Genomic DNA, 16,104 nt, shown 5'->3' with positions numbered 1-16,104 from the left:
TTTTTTTTCTTTCATAAATGACATGAATGTAAAGTGAGAAGACCCAGGAGGTAGAGCTTAGGGTTAAAAAATGTGAAGAACTGATCCACCCAAAACCTTACGAGGCCTTCAGGAGACCTCCTCTCCTAATCCTTTGTTTCATGAGATCTCAGTAAAAACTCATCCTCTGGATCGGTCCCCCTTCTCCATCTCAGATGAAACGATGCTGCAGACTATAAAGTGGGAGGGGCTAGAGTTATCAATCAGCCTGAATTTACATCATTTCTGAAGTGAGTGTGGATTTATTCATGAGGATAAAACAGATGAACAGGTTTCTGACTCTGACAGAACCCGTCCTCTTCTCCTCTTTGGACCTGAATCCTCATTCATGTCCGGGTCAAAGGAACCCGTCTGAACAGAGGCGGTCCCGGCTGGTTTGGCGCCCTGGGCGAAACTACGGAATATTGAACTTTTATTTATGCAAATAAATATGAAACATTTATTTTCCATTAGTTTTTTTTATCTATTTCATGCCTGATATTTTAGATCAGGGGGGTCAAACTCATTTTCACAGAGGGCCACATCAGCACAGTGTCTGTCCTCAAAAGGCCAGATGTAACTTATAAATGTAACTAAATGTAATGAAAAATAAATGTAACTACTACTACCCTAACTAAAGTATTTATTCTAACTTTTTAAAGTGACAATTACAGTTGCATAGAAAACATGTTTGCTTGTTACTTTAGCATAAATCCCTTACATTTTGTCCACTTATTAAATAACTCCATTAATGAAGGACAAACTGTCCAAGTGAATAAAGGAAAATAACATAAAAATGAGCTAGAAACAACATGTATGACACGTGTTACAGTTTGTCTGCTTACACCTGCAAAAACTAAAGAAAATTCTTATTTTAAGAAATTAAAATCTTTTATGCTCTCGCGGGCCACATTTGGCCCCCGGGCCTTAAGTTTGACACGTAGGATCATGAAGTTTATGATTAAAACACTTTTTATGTTTAATTTTGAATAATGCTCACAAATCCTGTCAGTCCACATTTACCACATCGATGGAGCAAAAAAACAGAAGTCACTGAAAGCAACACACACTTTTTTAAACAATTCTAAGCAAATTCAGCTCAACCACAAAGAAAAATATCAAGAAAAAACAGTTGAAACAATTATCAGGAAAAAGCGCAGACAAATTTAGCAAAGTCTTCTTCTACATTACAGATGAACAAAAACTGACGCAGCGCCGGTTTGAGGGTTGATCCAAACACATTCGATAAAAACCCGTCTGGTGTCAGGAAGCTCCAGTCTGCATCTGACCCCTTCAGAACCGCTGCTCCATCGCCCGCCACATCTTTACCATCAGAGTTCTGGTTCTGGTTCTGCCCCTGCACAGAGTCTCCCAGCTCCAGGGAAAAGGAGGACCTGCTGAAGTGGCCCAGATCCTCTGAGCTGATGGGACCCCCCCCCCCCCCCCCCCCCTTCTGCCTGCTGCTGCAACAAGCTTCAGCTCTGGGGCTGAGTGGAAATCGAGTTGGGAACTGTCCGTTCATGACCTGGAGAAAACCCTCAGACTCCTGGTTTCACAATCTGAATCACCGGAGCGGATTTCATGCTTTTATTTTGGCAGGGACAGCTTCCTGGAACTTTCTATTTGCCGTCTGGCTGAGAGAAGTTCCATTGAAAACTCTAATTCTGTGCTGATTGTCATTTTCATGAGGAAGGAGGCGGGGCAAACGTCCCCGGCGCTGAGGCCACCGCTCCGTTGGAAACAGAGACTCGCTCCTCATGAAAAGTCCTTTGGAGTCGGCGGCGTTACGCCGTTAACCCGCTGGACGCCTCTTCAACCTCCAAGAGGCCGTTGACCTGGCCCGCCGCCGTCCTGGCGTCCGTCTGGATCAGAAGAGCCATTTCGCTCTCGGACTGGCTGGAGGGCATCAGAGTCCGGGCCGCCTGCACCTTCAGCAGGCTCCGGCGGTGCTGGAACAGGTAACACGGCAGCAGGAACCCGGCTAGGGACAGGACCAGGAGCCCCACGTTGATCTGCCGGGAGAATCCCACGTCAGCTCGCCGTCCACAGCTGCTGACGGCGGACGGCGTCTCTTACCCAGTGGGGGTCTCCGTTCAGGTGTCCCACCATCAGCATGAAGAGCGGCTGCTGGAGTAAGGCGAAGGCGGCGCTGATCATTGACTGCATTCCTGTCAGAGACCCAAAGTGGTTGGACGGGTACCTGGAACGAGGACAGAGGATGATGATGATGATGGTGATGATGATGAGCTCCTACGTCAGTGTCAGTCGTCAGGTCACTGCAGCTCCTCTGAGGCGACAGCAGAACCGAAACCCATGTGGTGGTGAGGGGGGGTCCTACTCCAAAGAGAGATCTTCCATCCATCCAGTTCCTGAAACCCACTCAACCACTTTCTGGGTCACGGGGTGGCTGGAGCCTATCCTAGCTCCTGTTTGGTGAAGGCGGGGTTCCCCCAGGACAGGTTGTCAGTCCGTCAGAGCCACACAATCCCACACACACTCACACCTACACTGGAAAAATGTCCACAAAACAAGACGAAACTTTGAAAATACAGATGTAGAAGTGGGAAAAACCTGCAAATAGAACAGTTTTTCTTGATTTTTTTAAAAATAAGTTGAGATGTCCTCTTCTTTTAGGACTAAATTTCATAGAAATATAAACACATATTTAGGTATGCTGCTCTGAAAATTGAGATCATTGTGTAAGAGTGAATGGCCTTCAAAGTGTGCATGATCACTTTTTAACGCACGCCGTGGAAGCCTGAACCGTCCTCCGCTTCAGGCTTCCACGGCATGCGTTAAAAAGTGATCATGCACACTTCGAAGCCCATTAACCCGCTTATACCATGGTCACTTACAAAAGAAAGAAATAGTAACCTGTTTTTAGTCCTTAATTCTTGTTTTTTTTTCCAATTTGGATCGCTTTTCCGTACCACGTGGCAAATAGCCCACGTTGCGCCGCACCACCGCTGCAGTCAAGACTCTGCGATAGATATATGCTGATCTTTCCGATGGGTTGAATAAAGCATCAGTTCAGAGAGAAAGTTCTCCTCTTACTGCTTGTTTTTGTCTAGATGATGAAGCTAAAGGTTGTTTTAAAGAAGTCGGCGCAGTGATACTAAACATTTAAGCTAGGTGACCGGAACTTCTTTTTTCACCCTGCGGTTATCCTGTGGTATTTCACTTTTTAATGCACACCCAGGAGCCAATCAGAATCGAGTATTCACCCGGACCGTGGTAAATGTTTTAATATATGCATGAGCTTTCATCTGTGAGGTAGGAACATAGTCATGCAGAGATGATGATACTTTCCCCCCAAAACTGTTAGTGCTCCAACAGTCCTGCTGTTCTCATTTCTAGAACAATTAAGTCAAATAGGACCAGAATGAAACATTCAAGACCAAGTTGGCAAAATTATAGGACAATTTTGGGTAAAAACTAGTTTCATTACAGATGTCACTTAAAATAAAATGTTCTCCACAAGATATTCAAGATTGTAACAAACTGTTACATAATACTGAAAAGTTACTAGTGAGGAAGTATTCTCAAGTGTAGAAAGATGACAGAAATACTTGGCTATATTTAGTATTTTGTTAGTATTGGGGCATTTTGGAGTCACTTCTGTAGTTGGACTGTAGGAGGAAACTGACGGAGGCCGACTCATGAACCGGCAGAACTCCACACAGAGAGCTCCCCTCTGGGATTTGAACCCTCTTGACTTGAGGTGAGGGTGCTAACCACTACACCACCATGCAGTCTGTTGGACCTGTGGGACAGTCTGAACCTGAGCAGGTTTATGTGGAGAGAGGGTAAATGTTGAAAACTTTAATGTTAAAAGGGTTTGGCCTGAAGCAAACACGGTGGTGGTGCCATCATGATATGACCTGCAGCTGCACGGCCACAGTGGGATGAGGGTCTGAATCTGAGGCTGAGACTCCAGATCTCCATCAGTGGAGTCCGTTCAGGTCTGAGGAGGACCTGCGTTATGCCCCTCCCCCTCTCACCGGGCGTTAACCTTTGGGCTTCACACGGTGCAGACGTGTCACTCACACGGCGTGGTACAGGCCCCCACAGCAGGAGTGGATGAAGCCCCTCACCATGGTGTGCAGCACGAAGGCCCCCAGCTGTGAAGGAGCACACATGCATGGATCCAGCTGCGTTTGGTGGAGACCTGCAGAACTCACCTCTCTTTTCTGCTCACCTGGACGGGCAGGTTGTCGATCAGAGAAATGACCCCGAAGACGACCAGGAGGAGGTTGGTGAAGATGAACGCCGTGATGGCGTTGGTCAGCTTTTGGATCTTTTTGTCTCTGGTTGGAGGATCTGATTTGCTGCCGGAGGGGGGAGACCGACAGTGGATCTTTATGTCAGTGATCTCTGAGCAGCAAAAGAGGAGGAATCCAGACGGAACCGGCTGCAGATCCTCCTCTCACCTCCTGCTGGGACTCTCCTCCTCACACTCCTTCATCCTCCAGTCCATGATGTAACCGATGAGAGGACACGTCACCAGACACAGCAGCTGCATCGTGCCGAAGACGGACGAGTAGAACCCGACTGTGGGAGACAGCAGACCTGAGCGTCTAAACGTGAAAAATGTCTAAACGTGAAAAACGTCTAAACGTGATAAACGTCTGAACGTGAAAAACGTCTGAACGTGAAAAACGTGTAAACGTGAAAAACGTCTGAACGTGAAAAACGTCTGAACGTGAAAAACGTCTGAACGTGAAAAACGTCTGAACGTGAAAAACGTCTAAACGTGAAAAACGTCTGAACGTGAAAAACGTCTAAACCTGAAAAACGTCTAAACGTGAAAAACGTCTAAACCTGAAAAACGTCTAAACCTGAAAAACGTCTAAACGTGAAAAATGTCTAAACCTGAAAAATGTCTAAACGTGAAAAATGTCTAAACCTGAAAAATGTCTAAACGTGAAAAACGTCTAAACCTGAAAAACGTCTAAACGTGAAAAACGTCTAAACACTGTGGGTTCTGCATCCTATGAGAGAATGTACAGCACCCAAGTCAGCGTTAGTGCAACAACACAACCCTTCACAACCACAACAACACAACCCTTCACAGCCACAACAACACAACCCTTCACAACCACAACAACACAACCCTTCACAACCACAACAACACAACCCTTCACAACCACAACAACACAACCCTTCACAACCACAACAACACAACCCTTCACAACCACAACTACACAACCCTTCACAACCACAACAACACAACCCTTCACAACCACAACAACACAACCCTTCACAACTACACAACCCTTCACAACTACAACGACACACCTTTTCACAACTTCAACAACACAACCCTCTACAACTACAACAACACAACCCTCTACAGCTGCAACAACACAACCCTTCACAACAACACAACCCTTCACAACCACAACAACACAACCCTTCACAACAACACAACACTTCACAACTGCAACGTAACAACCCTCTACAACTACAACAACACAACCCTCTACAGCTGCAACAACACAACCCTTCACAACTACACAACCCTTCACAACTACAACGACATAACCTTTCACAACTGCAACAACACAACCCTCTACAACTACAACGACACAACCCTTCACAACAACACAACCCTTCACAACTGCAACGACACAACCCAAGAAGCTAAAATCCTGTAGACTTTTATCGAGAAATAAACAGCTTTTAGACATCTTGATAATTCTCGTTTTGTCATGTTTTTTTGTAGTTCAAGTTATTCAAGTTATAAACGGACCAATCAGATGCTTCAATGAAAGTAGGTGGAGCCTGCTGGCCACCACGTCCAACATTCAAAGTGTTTGACAGATTTTGTGTAGCCTGCTTTTACGAGGTGGAGGTGTGGCCTTCCAACAAGCTGACTCCTGATAGGTGAGAGTTGTTGCCATAGAAACTTTGACTCAGACCGACCCGGACCAATCACAGCTCACTGATGACCTCTTGTCTGGATGGAGGTTGATATGGAACCATCACTGAGTTCTAACCCAGAATAATCCAGAACATCTTCCATTTTCTGTAACACACCAATGGCTTTGCGTGTTTCTCCTTCTCTGTTTCCACATCTTGATGAGTTCTACAATCACGACTCCTGAGGATTTATTTACCCCACAGCATTCAGCTCCGTCTATTTTAAGTGAAACCTGCGACGCCACGCCGCCTCCGGACGATTACCTTGCTCCTCTGCCTCCCTCTGCAGCTCCTCTGAGGCTGAAAAAGACAACAGAAAGAGATCAGCAAACCTACTTCAGCGTTCCCGTGGTAACAGCTGATGCTTGGCCTCATCGTTGTTCTGCAAAAAGGCAGCTTTAAAGGTGCAGGTTCGATTCCCCTCAGCTCTGCTGCCTATGTGCAGTCTCTGTGTCAGGGTCCCTTCAGTAACTTTTCTGGGTTTCTGGTCTGTCTAATAGAGATTCTATTATTATTCGATTGTACCACTTTCACCTGAGAGTGCAACCGTGTGCATTAGGCACAGACACCCCCCTGAGGTGGTTGGTACGACCCACTTCCTACAGAGACAGAACCTGAGGACCTCTGCTCCACAGTAACGCTTGGATTCACAAAGGTGACTGTTCTTACGGTGGGGGTCACCATGAATGACCAGGAACTCCAGCATCTTGTTCATCGCTCCCATGAAGAAGATGACCCTGAGCTGGGTGATCGCCATGGTGACCACGCTCCACAGGAAGATGGGGGAACACACAGAACGGCAGAGCGGCACCGAGGCTGGGGAGGGACAGATGAGACGGGGGTGAGAGCAGGATCCCGTCAGGGAAGAAGCTGGCTTGAGAAGATGCAGCAGAGGGTTGCAGGTCGTTCCGGCTCAGGGGTCAGAATGTTTCCCCGTGTCTGAAGGAAACTCGTTTAGGAGGATTTTAAGGTTCAGGGTTGTTGCTCCTGCAGCTCCTGCTGAAACAAAACTAAAAGAAGAGCAGCTGAGTCACAGTTTTCTGCCTCAGGTTGGTGCACCTTCACCTGAAGGTCTCAAACATGCCGTCAAACGTTTGCATGGAGTTTCTATCCAGAAACTGTATGAGGAGACGGTGAGAGACGTTTGGAGACCTTCAGGAGGACTCAGGTGGAAGCAGCGTTACCCAAACACTCCTTCAGCTTCTTCCTTTGAAAACCTTCTGGAGGATTCTACACTTCCTCTGGAACAGTGAAGGTCAACCTAAAGTCAGCATCTGACCTGAAACGCAGGAAAAACGCACCGTTGCCTTTGCTTTGGGGGTCTCGCTGCTCACAGTCCTGCTTCCTGGCCCCCACGGTGTCCGTCATGACGGTCAGGTGGGTGACGTACCTGTCCCCGGTCAACCGGTCCTCGGACACCACCCTGTCCAGCCGGAGCTTCTTCCTGCAGAGACACGAGGGAAAAGGCGTTTTGGCGGAAACGTTCAGGCTGAGATCAGCTGATGAAACTAAACTCTCTTTGTTAGGTCGGTCGAAGCTCCATCATGTTCCTGAGGAACTGCGCATAAATTCAGGTGGAACTTTCCTCTGGTTTGCTGCGTCTGACGTTCTGGTTCTGACCCGGAGCCTGCAGACTCATGACGGATCAGAGGCGAGAACCCGCCTCCTCCAGAGCGAGGGGCCCCACCTCCTTCAGAAAACATCATTCATGCTTCCATCTGTGACGCCGAGTCGTCCAGCCCCTGACCATGACACCACCGTCACCGTGTTTGACTGTTGCTTCTCAGTTTGAGGTCCACCTCAACGTTCTCCTTCCAGAAAGTTCCTCTTCCGCTCCAGAATGTCCGTCACAGACTTTGGTAGATGTTTGTGAGACTTTGTGGAGGTTTCCACCATGGAGTCTCCTCCATGTTTGTCTCTTTTAATCCTCCATAGTCGTATTTCTGGCTGCAGATGAACGTTTTTTCCCTAATCAATAAATCATTCTTTGACTTTACATTGTCTTTTCTTTATGTGGGTTATTTTCCTGATTTGACCTGCAGTCTGACAAATTAACCAGAATGAGGAGAAAACGTCTTTTTTTTACGTCACTGACTTCAGGTCGTGTTTGGAACTGAATGGGATGATTAAAGGTCTGCAGTAGAGAGGGAGCAGAACATCTGCACTGACGTGTATCTGATGTCTTCAGGAGCAGGAAAGGATTCGCCGGGCCAGTTCAGCAGACAGTTGAGGATGACCATGCAGGCCAGGCCGGTCCAAACCCACATGATGACCCGGAACGACGCTCCAAGGTCATAGATCAGCTGGTGAGCATGAGGAGGGGGACCATGTAAGGACATAAAAATGAGGAAGCTGCTTTATAGATATAGTAGTTACTGCATATATTTGTTCCTTTATGTGGATCTGACAGAGTGTGTGTGTGTGTGTGTGTGTGCGCGCGCGTGCACGTGTGCGCGCACCTTGACACCAGGAAAGGTGACGGCTGAAGAGGCGTAGGATCCGATCATCAGGGAGAGGATGGTGGATCGGATGTTCCCAAACATGTTCGGCAGCTGCAGGAAAATCCGCAGAAACAACAAAGAATTGATGAAAATGTCACTTTCACTTAACTCTACTGTGAGGTTCTAATGTTTTCTATTTATTTCCTGCATTAATGACAGTTTCTCCCACTTTGTCCGCAGTGAAGCTCTTCATGCTGCTGATTTTGGGAGGAAATAAAGTGATAACAACCTTTTATTCTGCAGGTCGTTATCATGCGGACGACCGGCGTAAGAACAGGAGCCCCCACCACCAGAGAGAGAGAAAGCCCGGGGGTTCTGAGAGACCCGTCCCAACCTGGAAGGGTTCTGGTTCAGGTCAACACAGGACAGAGGCACAAACCAGCAGACCAGGGTCTGTGACAGATGGGCCCTTGAACACATGCAGCCCATGGGGGCCCAGCCCGACCCAACCTGCCCCAACCTGCCCCAACCCGCCCCAACCCGCCTCAACCTGCCCCAACCCGCCCCAGGCCTGGAGGCAGGAGAATCCTACAACCTTAAAGATACTGCTTCCTGTTTGGACTGAAAGGCTATTTCTGGAGAACGTTTCCACACAGCAGCTCACAAACTGCAGAGATGACTCCAGACGCCCACTGGGCGTGCCCAGTCCAGGCCTGGCTCACAGTCAGGCGGTGGGAGGGGGGTCAGAGCGGTGGGTGTGTGGACGGGCAGGTCCAGGATTGGCTGGAAGGCCTCGTGAGAATGTGTGACATGTGGAACAGCATGTGCTGTGGCCCGCATCGCTGGGATGTTCCCCAGCTCCCTTCAGTCAGACTGAAACCAAACTGGAGTTTGGCCTGTCAGAGTCCGGAGGGAGGATCTGGTCTGTAGGATCTGGTCTGTAGGATCTGGTCTGTAGGATCAGGTCTGTAGGATCTGGTCTGTAGGATCTGGTCTGTAGGATCAGGTCTGTAGGATCAGGTCTGTAGGATCTGGTCTCTAGGATCTGGTCTGTAGGATCTGGTCTGTAGGATCAGGTCTGTAGGATCTGGTCTGTAGGATCTGGTCTGTAGGATCAGGTCTGTAGGATCTGGTCTGTAGGATCTGGTCTGTAGGATCAGGTCTGTAGGATCAGGTCTGTAGGATCTGGTCTGTAGGATCTGGTCTGTAGGATCTGGTCTGTAGGATCTGGTCTACAGAGACCATCAAGAAAACCTCTCTGATCCAAAGATCTGATTGTTAGCTTCCTGTGAAAAGGATCTTCTCTGGATCCACCTTACTTTCCGTTAAGCCAGAACTGCGCGGTAAAAGTAGTCATCCAGTACAATTCAAAAATGAAATGACCTACAACAACGGCACAGGGGTAGAGTGGTCAGCCTCTGGCAGGTTTAGTTCTTGTCCTTGGGGTAGACATAGAACCCTGCAGTGCCCAGGGGGCTGGTTAGCGTCTATGGTGAAGATGCTCCACAAAGCAGGACTTTGGTCCAGACCTGAACCTTCATGGTCCGATGGGTTCATCAGAACCGGCGCGTGGCAGCACGCCACGTTTTTTCTTCACGTGTAAACAAGCCAAAGATGGAGGGAAAGTCTGCTCCTCGCCCGTGTTTACCGCTGTTTGGAACAGAGCGGGACCGTTTACAGTACGGCTGTCAGCTCAGATTTACTTTGTGAACCTTCAGCAGGAACCAGAACACCAGCAGACCGACGGGCCGGGCTTCTGGGTTCTGGTTCCCTGAAAGAGCCGCAGATCCAACAATGTCCAACAGGGGGCAGGCTAAGAAGAGAGACTGAGAGGCGGACTGATGCAGAACAAATCCTGTGGCTGTTTCAAGCAGGGGACCGAAAAAAACATTTAAAACACACACGACTTATGCACGCGTGTGTGTGTGCGTGTGTGTGCAGGTGTGTGTGTGTGTGTGTCAGCCTCACTGTCAGAGAGGTGAAGGTCAAGCAGATTCCTCCAAAGCCGTTGAGGCAGACAGCGAGGAAGATGAGGATGGAAAAGACTGATGAAGAAAAACAGCTGACATGAAAAAAATTGTGTTGATCTTTTTTTCCCTCTAACATTCGTAGGAAAATCAAGTTTTTTAACACAACAAGCTTTTTTAACTGTACCTGTTTTACATAAGCTCTCATTTTTATTTATTTTACGTTTAAAATGTTTACATTTTGATTGTAAAGGCCTGTTCACACCGGGACGAATTTCGCCGGCGATTTTCGCCGACGTTTAACGCCTCGTGACTAAACAAAGGGCCCCAATGAGAGTGTGCACACCGACGCGAAAAAACGCCAGGCGTTAAAGCGTCAAAAAAAAAAAACGCCTCGGGTTCGTTTTTTTTTTTCGACGCGTCGCGTCGAAATCTACTCGACCAATGAGAATGGCGCTTTTGCTCACGTGTCTGGAGCTTCTGAAGTTACAGTAAAACACAACTTGGGGGCGCTCAAACACAAAACTGCCTTGCTGAGCACACATACCAGCGAAGAAGATAGACGCCAAGTAGCGTCTACACACAGCCGCGAAACAATAATGACGGACATTCTAAAATATCCCCGAACCAAGCACCAGTTGGAGCTACTGGTGCTTGAAATATTCATGTTTTCTTTGTTTGATTCTGACAAGCGTGTAAATACTTGCTCTCTTCTTCTGAGTGAAAAGCGACTTTCAGAAGCGTAAACTTGCGCAGCGCCACCTTGTGTACAGGAGTATTTCTGTTTTACATTAAGCGCCATCTAATGTCAGGGAATGAAATTGCATGTTCACTCCACTCATCGTCAGCGAAAATCGCCTGGGTGTGAACACAAAAAACGTGGCGAAAAACGCTGGCGAATAACGCCTGGCGAATATTCGTCCCGGTGTGTACGGGCCTTAAATGTGATTTATTGTTTCCTCCTAACCAGGACTCCCTTGAAAAAGAGATTCTTCATCTTTTTGGGACGTTTCCTGGGTAAATAAAGCTTCTCCTGTAAAGAAAATTCACTGGAAAAGCTGAGTCTGTTTATTTGTCGACATGCAGGATCAACACAAAGGCAACAACGGCGTGGAAGAAGACCCGTGTGACCAGCTGAAGTACTCCCATCATAGTAATGTAGTACTTTGCAAAAACACAGACAGAAAAGTACAGAAAAAATAAAGACTAATAAGTACAATAAAGACGGTGGGGGGGTTCAGATGTGTTACAGACGTCTTCCACTTTTGGTCGTTGGAAACAGCACGAGTGTGAACATATAGGTGTGCATGAGCACGTGCACGTGTGATGGGTCAGTTCACTCACCTCTGGGGTTGTAGGCGGCGGCCGCCATCACCGCACAGGAAGCTGCAAAGCAGGAACTGACAGAGAAAATAAGCTGAGTTCAAACATCAAAGAGCTTTTTTGGGATTTGTGCGTTTTTTAACAGACAACGTGGAGTGATGCGCTTCATTCCAACGTTAATGTTAAAGTACGATTAGCTGTCACATAAAGGTGTGGGACACTTGTTCTCTGCATTGACCCCTCCCCTGGGGGAGCAGTGAGCCGCAGACACAGTCGGGAACCATTTGGTGGTTCAACCCCCCCAATTCAACCCCCTCACGCTGAGAGTCCAGCAGGGAGGCATCGGGTTTTTAGAGTCTTTGGTAGGACTCGGCCTGGATTTAAAGCTTCTCCTAAACTTTAGCTTTAGCTTAGCTTATCTTAGCTTTAGCTTAGCTTTAGCTTAGCTTAGCTTTAGCTTAGCTTAGCTAAGACACACAAAGTTAGTCTGTAAATTCGGAACAACCTAAATCAATCAGAAACCTTTCGGAGTGGACTCCTCTTGTTTGACCTGGCAGGATGTCGTGATGAGGACATGAAAAGACTCGGACCATCTGCAGGTCAGACTTGTAGAAGAGCAGTTTTGTCAAATACGGTAAAGAACTGCAGGTCATTTCTGGACTTCAGCAGCAAAAACGGATCAAACTGAACTAGAGACCTGGTTCTGCAGGTCAACGTGTCACAGGAACAACAGGGTTTTGTTTCTTTGCCCTTTAAAGTAAACTTTTTATTTTATTTATTTTTTGGTTTATAAAGGGGTTGTGTTACCTTCCCACGAGCCTGACAGGGCGGGGCCCAAATCTGTCCATCAGCAGACCCAGCGGCATGGTGGCGGCGCTCAGCAGGAAGGAGCCGATGGTGAAGCCCAGATTCAGGACCTCCTCCTGTTCGATGCAGCTCGGCCAGCCGTTGTAGTAAATGAAGGTTTCATTGGGGGCTCCTGTCAGGTTCTCTGGATGGGGTCAGAGGTGAAACCAGACAAAACCACACCAGTCCTCCTTTTTGAGAGTGCAGACCGGTTTGAGCGGAGGTCACATGGTTTTCACCTGTAGGGTCAGTCTGCAGCACGGTGACCATCCAGAAAAGATCAAACATTTAGAGGCATTTCTGAACTTTAATGATCATTCTGAAAGCCTCACAATGACGAAAACTGTTTCTTTGTGTTTTACTTTGGGCGGGGCCACAGCCTCTCTGCTCCGCCCCTTTCTGATGCAGACCAATAGATCCATGAATGTCTTTGTTGTCCTGGTCTGAGCTGGATCTGGATCAGAACTGGATCTGATGTTGCTGCTGTTTTTTATTCACCGCATGTTAGGTCGGGGGGGGGGGGGGGGGGGGGGGGGGGGCTGTAAGCTAGCAGGAGAGAGTGTAAACAGAGGGATGATGGGAAATGAAGGCTGAAAACTGGCTGAAAACAGCATCATGGTCGTTAGAAGAGCTTTGGAAACAGATCAGAGGATGATCTGGGTGGGACTGGAGGCAGCGCTCAGGGAAGCCCGCTCCACCACAGCCGTACAGATACTTCAGCAGAACGTTTCTCACTTTGAGGAGCAGATGATCAAAAACAGTTTGACTGAAGTTTTTTCTCATCGATTTCTTTGTTTCAAACGTGTTTTTGATTGACATGTTTGTTTGCTCAGAGAAATGAAGAACGTTTCCTGAGGAACCTGGAGAACACCTGAAGCAGGTGAGCTGCTGCTGTTCTCCTCCAGCCAAACTGAACTGAACATTAGTTCATCATGTAACCTGCAGGTGATGGTTCCATTCTTTCTGAAACACGTTTCTCTATTTCAGTTTATTCATTAATAGTTTCTAGATTTCTGGAGAAAATTATGTTTTTGAGTTTGCTGCTTTTGTTCTGCGGTTCTGACGGAGAACGTTCTGCATGAGTCTGTGGTTCTGCTCGTTTCCTGCTGCTTTGCAGCTTCAGCCCAGGTCAGACGATGTTTGACGGTTCTGCAGACGTGACCTGCGGCAGGTGAGGCTCACCTGTGCAGAGGTGGGAGTAGAAGCCTTCGCTCTTCAGCATGATGAGCAGAGAACCCCATCCCAGCAGAACCGCAGAGAAGAACAGGTTCTCAAAGATGGCGGTGACGGCCATCCACCACCTCCGCCTGTACGCCAGGGCCAAGCTGGGGGCCATCGCTGCTGGGGAGACATGAGCCCAGCATCAGCCCTGGACAGGTCAGACCTGTTCCTCTGGTCAGTCCGGACCGGTTCTCCATCTCTGGAGTTCAGACCGTTTGTTTCAGCAGATCTCCGTTTATTTAACCTGGTTCTTCTCTTATCTGACTGGTAGATCAAGTTTAAGTCCTCCTCTGCATTCCTCACTTCTGGTGTCCCACAAGGCTCAGTTTTGGGACCTTTATTGTTGATTTTATATCTGTTGCCTTTGCAGCACATTTTAAGTTCTTTTAACGATATTTCTCATCATTTTTATGCTGATGATATTAAGCTTTATGTGTCTTTCAAACCGCAAGATGTTTGTAAAATACAGATTTTACACGTGTCTGGATTCAGTCAACAGTTAGATAAACAATAATTTTCTCCAACTAATTGAAACCAAACTGAGGTTCTAGTCTGTCCTCCTGACAGTTGCCCCCCCAGATCCTCCAGTGGTTCGGTCCACTTGCTTCCTCCATCAAGCTCTCTGTGAGGAACCTCAGGGTGACTCTAGACCCGGTTTTATCCCTTGACTCTCATGTCGGGTCAGTTGTTCGTTCTTGTTTTTATCATTTAACCCTTGTGCTATCTTAGATGACCCCCCCCCTTACATTGACATGTTCTCCCTACCATGACAAAGGTGGATAAAGGTGGAAAGATTTCATGTAATCCATGGACACCAGTGAAGATCACAAATCATTGAAGAAAAAAGGTTCAGCGCACTGTCTAGTGGGTCTAGATGACCCACTACCAATGTTAAAGTGCCTAGGATAGAACAAGGGTTACAAACAACTGAGTCCAGTTGTGTTGCGTTCTGAGATGGAGATGCTCATCCACGCTTTCCTGTCATCTCGTCTTGATTATTGTAACTCCATCTTCAAATGTTTAAGCAGAAAATCTCCAGAACGCTGCTGCAAGGCTTTTCACTAAATCTTCTAAGTTTTCTGTTGTTAATCCAGCTGCACTGGCTCCACATCCGCTACCGAGTTCATTTTAAAATCCTGGTTTTAACACACAGCTCTCAATAGCCAAGCCCCGGTCTACAGAAAAGACCTTGGGCGGTCGTACACCCCCAGCAGGTCCCTGAGGTCATGTGACCAGGGTCTGCTGGACAAGAAAACCCGGGTACAAACTAAAGGTGACACAATTAACAAATAAAGTTTATCATTTTAATTAATTATTTCTTTTTAAAGCTCATTATTATTACTAAACTTTGAGCCCCCCCCCCTGCAGAGCAGCTCTCCTGCAGCCTGTTAAACACTGGAGCAGCTGCAGCATGGGGGGGCATGCACATGACCTGCAGATATCGGGTGTCATGGTCTCGGACACGTGCTCCGCCGCCTTCTGGAGGTCAACCTTTGTGGCGTTCCTCCGTGGCGGCGAGAGCGCTGGAAGCCACCGGAGAACCGTGCGTGACCCCTCCCTGACCCCTCAGTGAACCTTCAGCCTCAGCTAGTGTCAATATTTGAAGTCAAACACGGCAGATTTGGAAAGGTCTCCACAGATCCAAAGCTCCAGCCTGGACAGGAAGGAGGAGCTCACCTGCTCAGGTGTTTCCTGTCACCTGTGGCTCCAACATGCGACGGAAAGAGCTGCAGAGAGAACCGGGCTGCAGCTCCCTCCGTCTGGTTCTGATCCAACTCACTCGACAGCTGCTGGCAGAGGAGCCCTGGTGTTCGTCAGGTTTGTTATCTTAAAAAATAACAAACCATGTGTTTCTGTTAACGCACGTGAAACGTACGGAGCGGCAGTGAACGCATCGTTCAGGGAGTCTGCACAGCTTCACCTTCATTCAGCCCCTGCAGGAGAACCAGGCAGGAGGCTCACATCCACCCCCCCTCCCCTCCCCTCCCCAGGCAGAAAATACCAAACACTTACCTTACAGGGCCGTCCCCCCCACCAGGGAGCAAATCTGACGGGCAGTGAGGGGCAGCTTCAGCCTGAAGGTCCAACTGAGTTCCTGCAGCAGGAACCGTCGCCGTGAGCGCCAGCCGCCTCTGCAGGCGCAGCTGCGTCGCGTCATCCACCCCTCCTGTGTCTAAAAATGGACCTCCAGCCCCCCCCCCAGCTGGCCTTATCTTAGGTCCAAACACACGTGCAGACAGAAACTCTCACTTTGGACCCCTCCTCCTGCAGGGAAGACCAACTTCTCCAGAACCTGCTGGTCCCCCCTGAACAGTTCTGCGTGAAGACGGCAGCACCGGCTGGTTCTGATGGGACGTCCCGTTTCA

General features: G+C 48.1%; 1 protein-coding gene across 5 annotated transcripts; it reads right to left on the bottom strand.

The window, feature by feature from the left end:
- Positions 1 to 644: 644 nt before the first annotated feature.
- slc43a1b (solute carrier family 43 member 1b) lies at positions 645 to 15,949 on the bottom strand. 5 transcript variants are annotated; one of them, XM_011475567.4, is made up of 16 exons: positions 15,752 to 15,949; positions 15,416 to 15,565; positions 13,700 to 13,855; positions 12,479 to 12,662; positions 11,693 to 11,748; positions 10,350 to 10,426; positions 8,400 to 8,492; positions 8,110 to 8,243; positions 7,242 to 7,384; positions 6,610 to 6,756; positions 6,205 to 6,240; positions 4,449 to 4,569; positions 4,217 to 4,346; positions 4,066 to 4,139; positions 2,095 to 2,218; positions 645 to 2,030 (listed from the first exon to the last, which is right to left on the bottom strand). In XM_011475567.4, the coding sequence occupies exons 3-16, from the start codon at positions 13,851 to 13,853 to the stop codon at positions 1,803 to 1,805; spliced, it is 1,701 nt and encodes a 566-aa protein (XP_011473869.1). In that variant the 5' UTR covers positions 13,854 to 13,855; positions 15,416 to 15,565; positions 15,752 to 15,949; the 3' UTR covers positions 645 to 1,802. The 5 variants fall into 5 exon arrangements, with proteins under 5 accessions (XP_011473869.1, XP_011473316.1, XP_011474350.1 ...); XM_011475014.4 differs by lacking the exon at positions 15,416 to 15,565 and having other exon boundaries at positions 15,752 to 15,913; XM_011476048.4 differs by lacking the exon at positions 15,416 to 15,565 and having other exon boundaries at positions 13,700 to 13,858; positions 15,752 to 15,893.
- Positions 15,950 to 16,104: the final 155 nt, after the last annotated feature.

Source organism: Oryzias latipes, chromosome 1, assembly GCF_053564925.1.
Source record: "Oryzias latipes strain Hd-rR chromosome 1, Olatipes_Hd-rR_3.1".
Classification (NCBI taxonomy): Eukaryota; Metazoa; Chordata; class Actinopteri; order Beloniformes; family Adrianichthyidae; genus Oryzias; species Oryzias latipes.
This window is presented reverse-complemented; position numbering and strand designations above follow the sequence as displayed.

Coding starts and splice junctions, on each gene's coding strand:
- slc43a1b (XM_011475567.4), bottom strand. CDS start 13,853: ATGGCCCCCAGCTTGGCCCTGGCGTACAGGCGGAGGTGGTGGATGGCC. Junction 12,663..13,699: donor CTACTCCCACCTCTGCACAG/GTGAGCCTCACC, acceptor GACCCCATCCAG/AGAACCTGACAGGAGCCCCC. Junction 4,570..6,204: donor GAGGGAGGCAGAGGAGCAAG/GTAATCGTCCGG, acceptor TGTCTCCCACAG/TCGGGTTCTACTCGTCCGTC.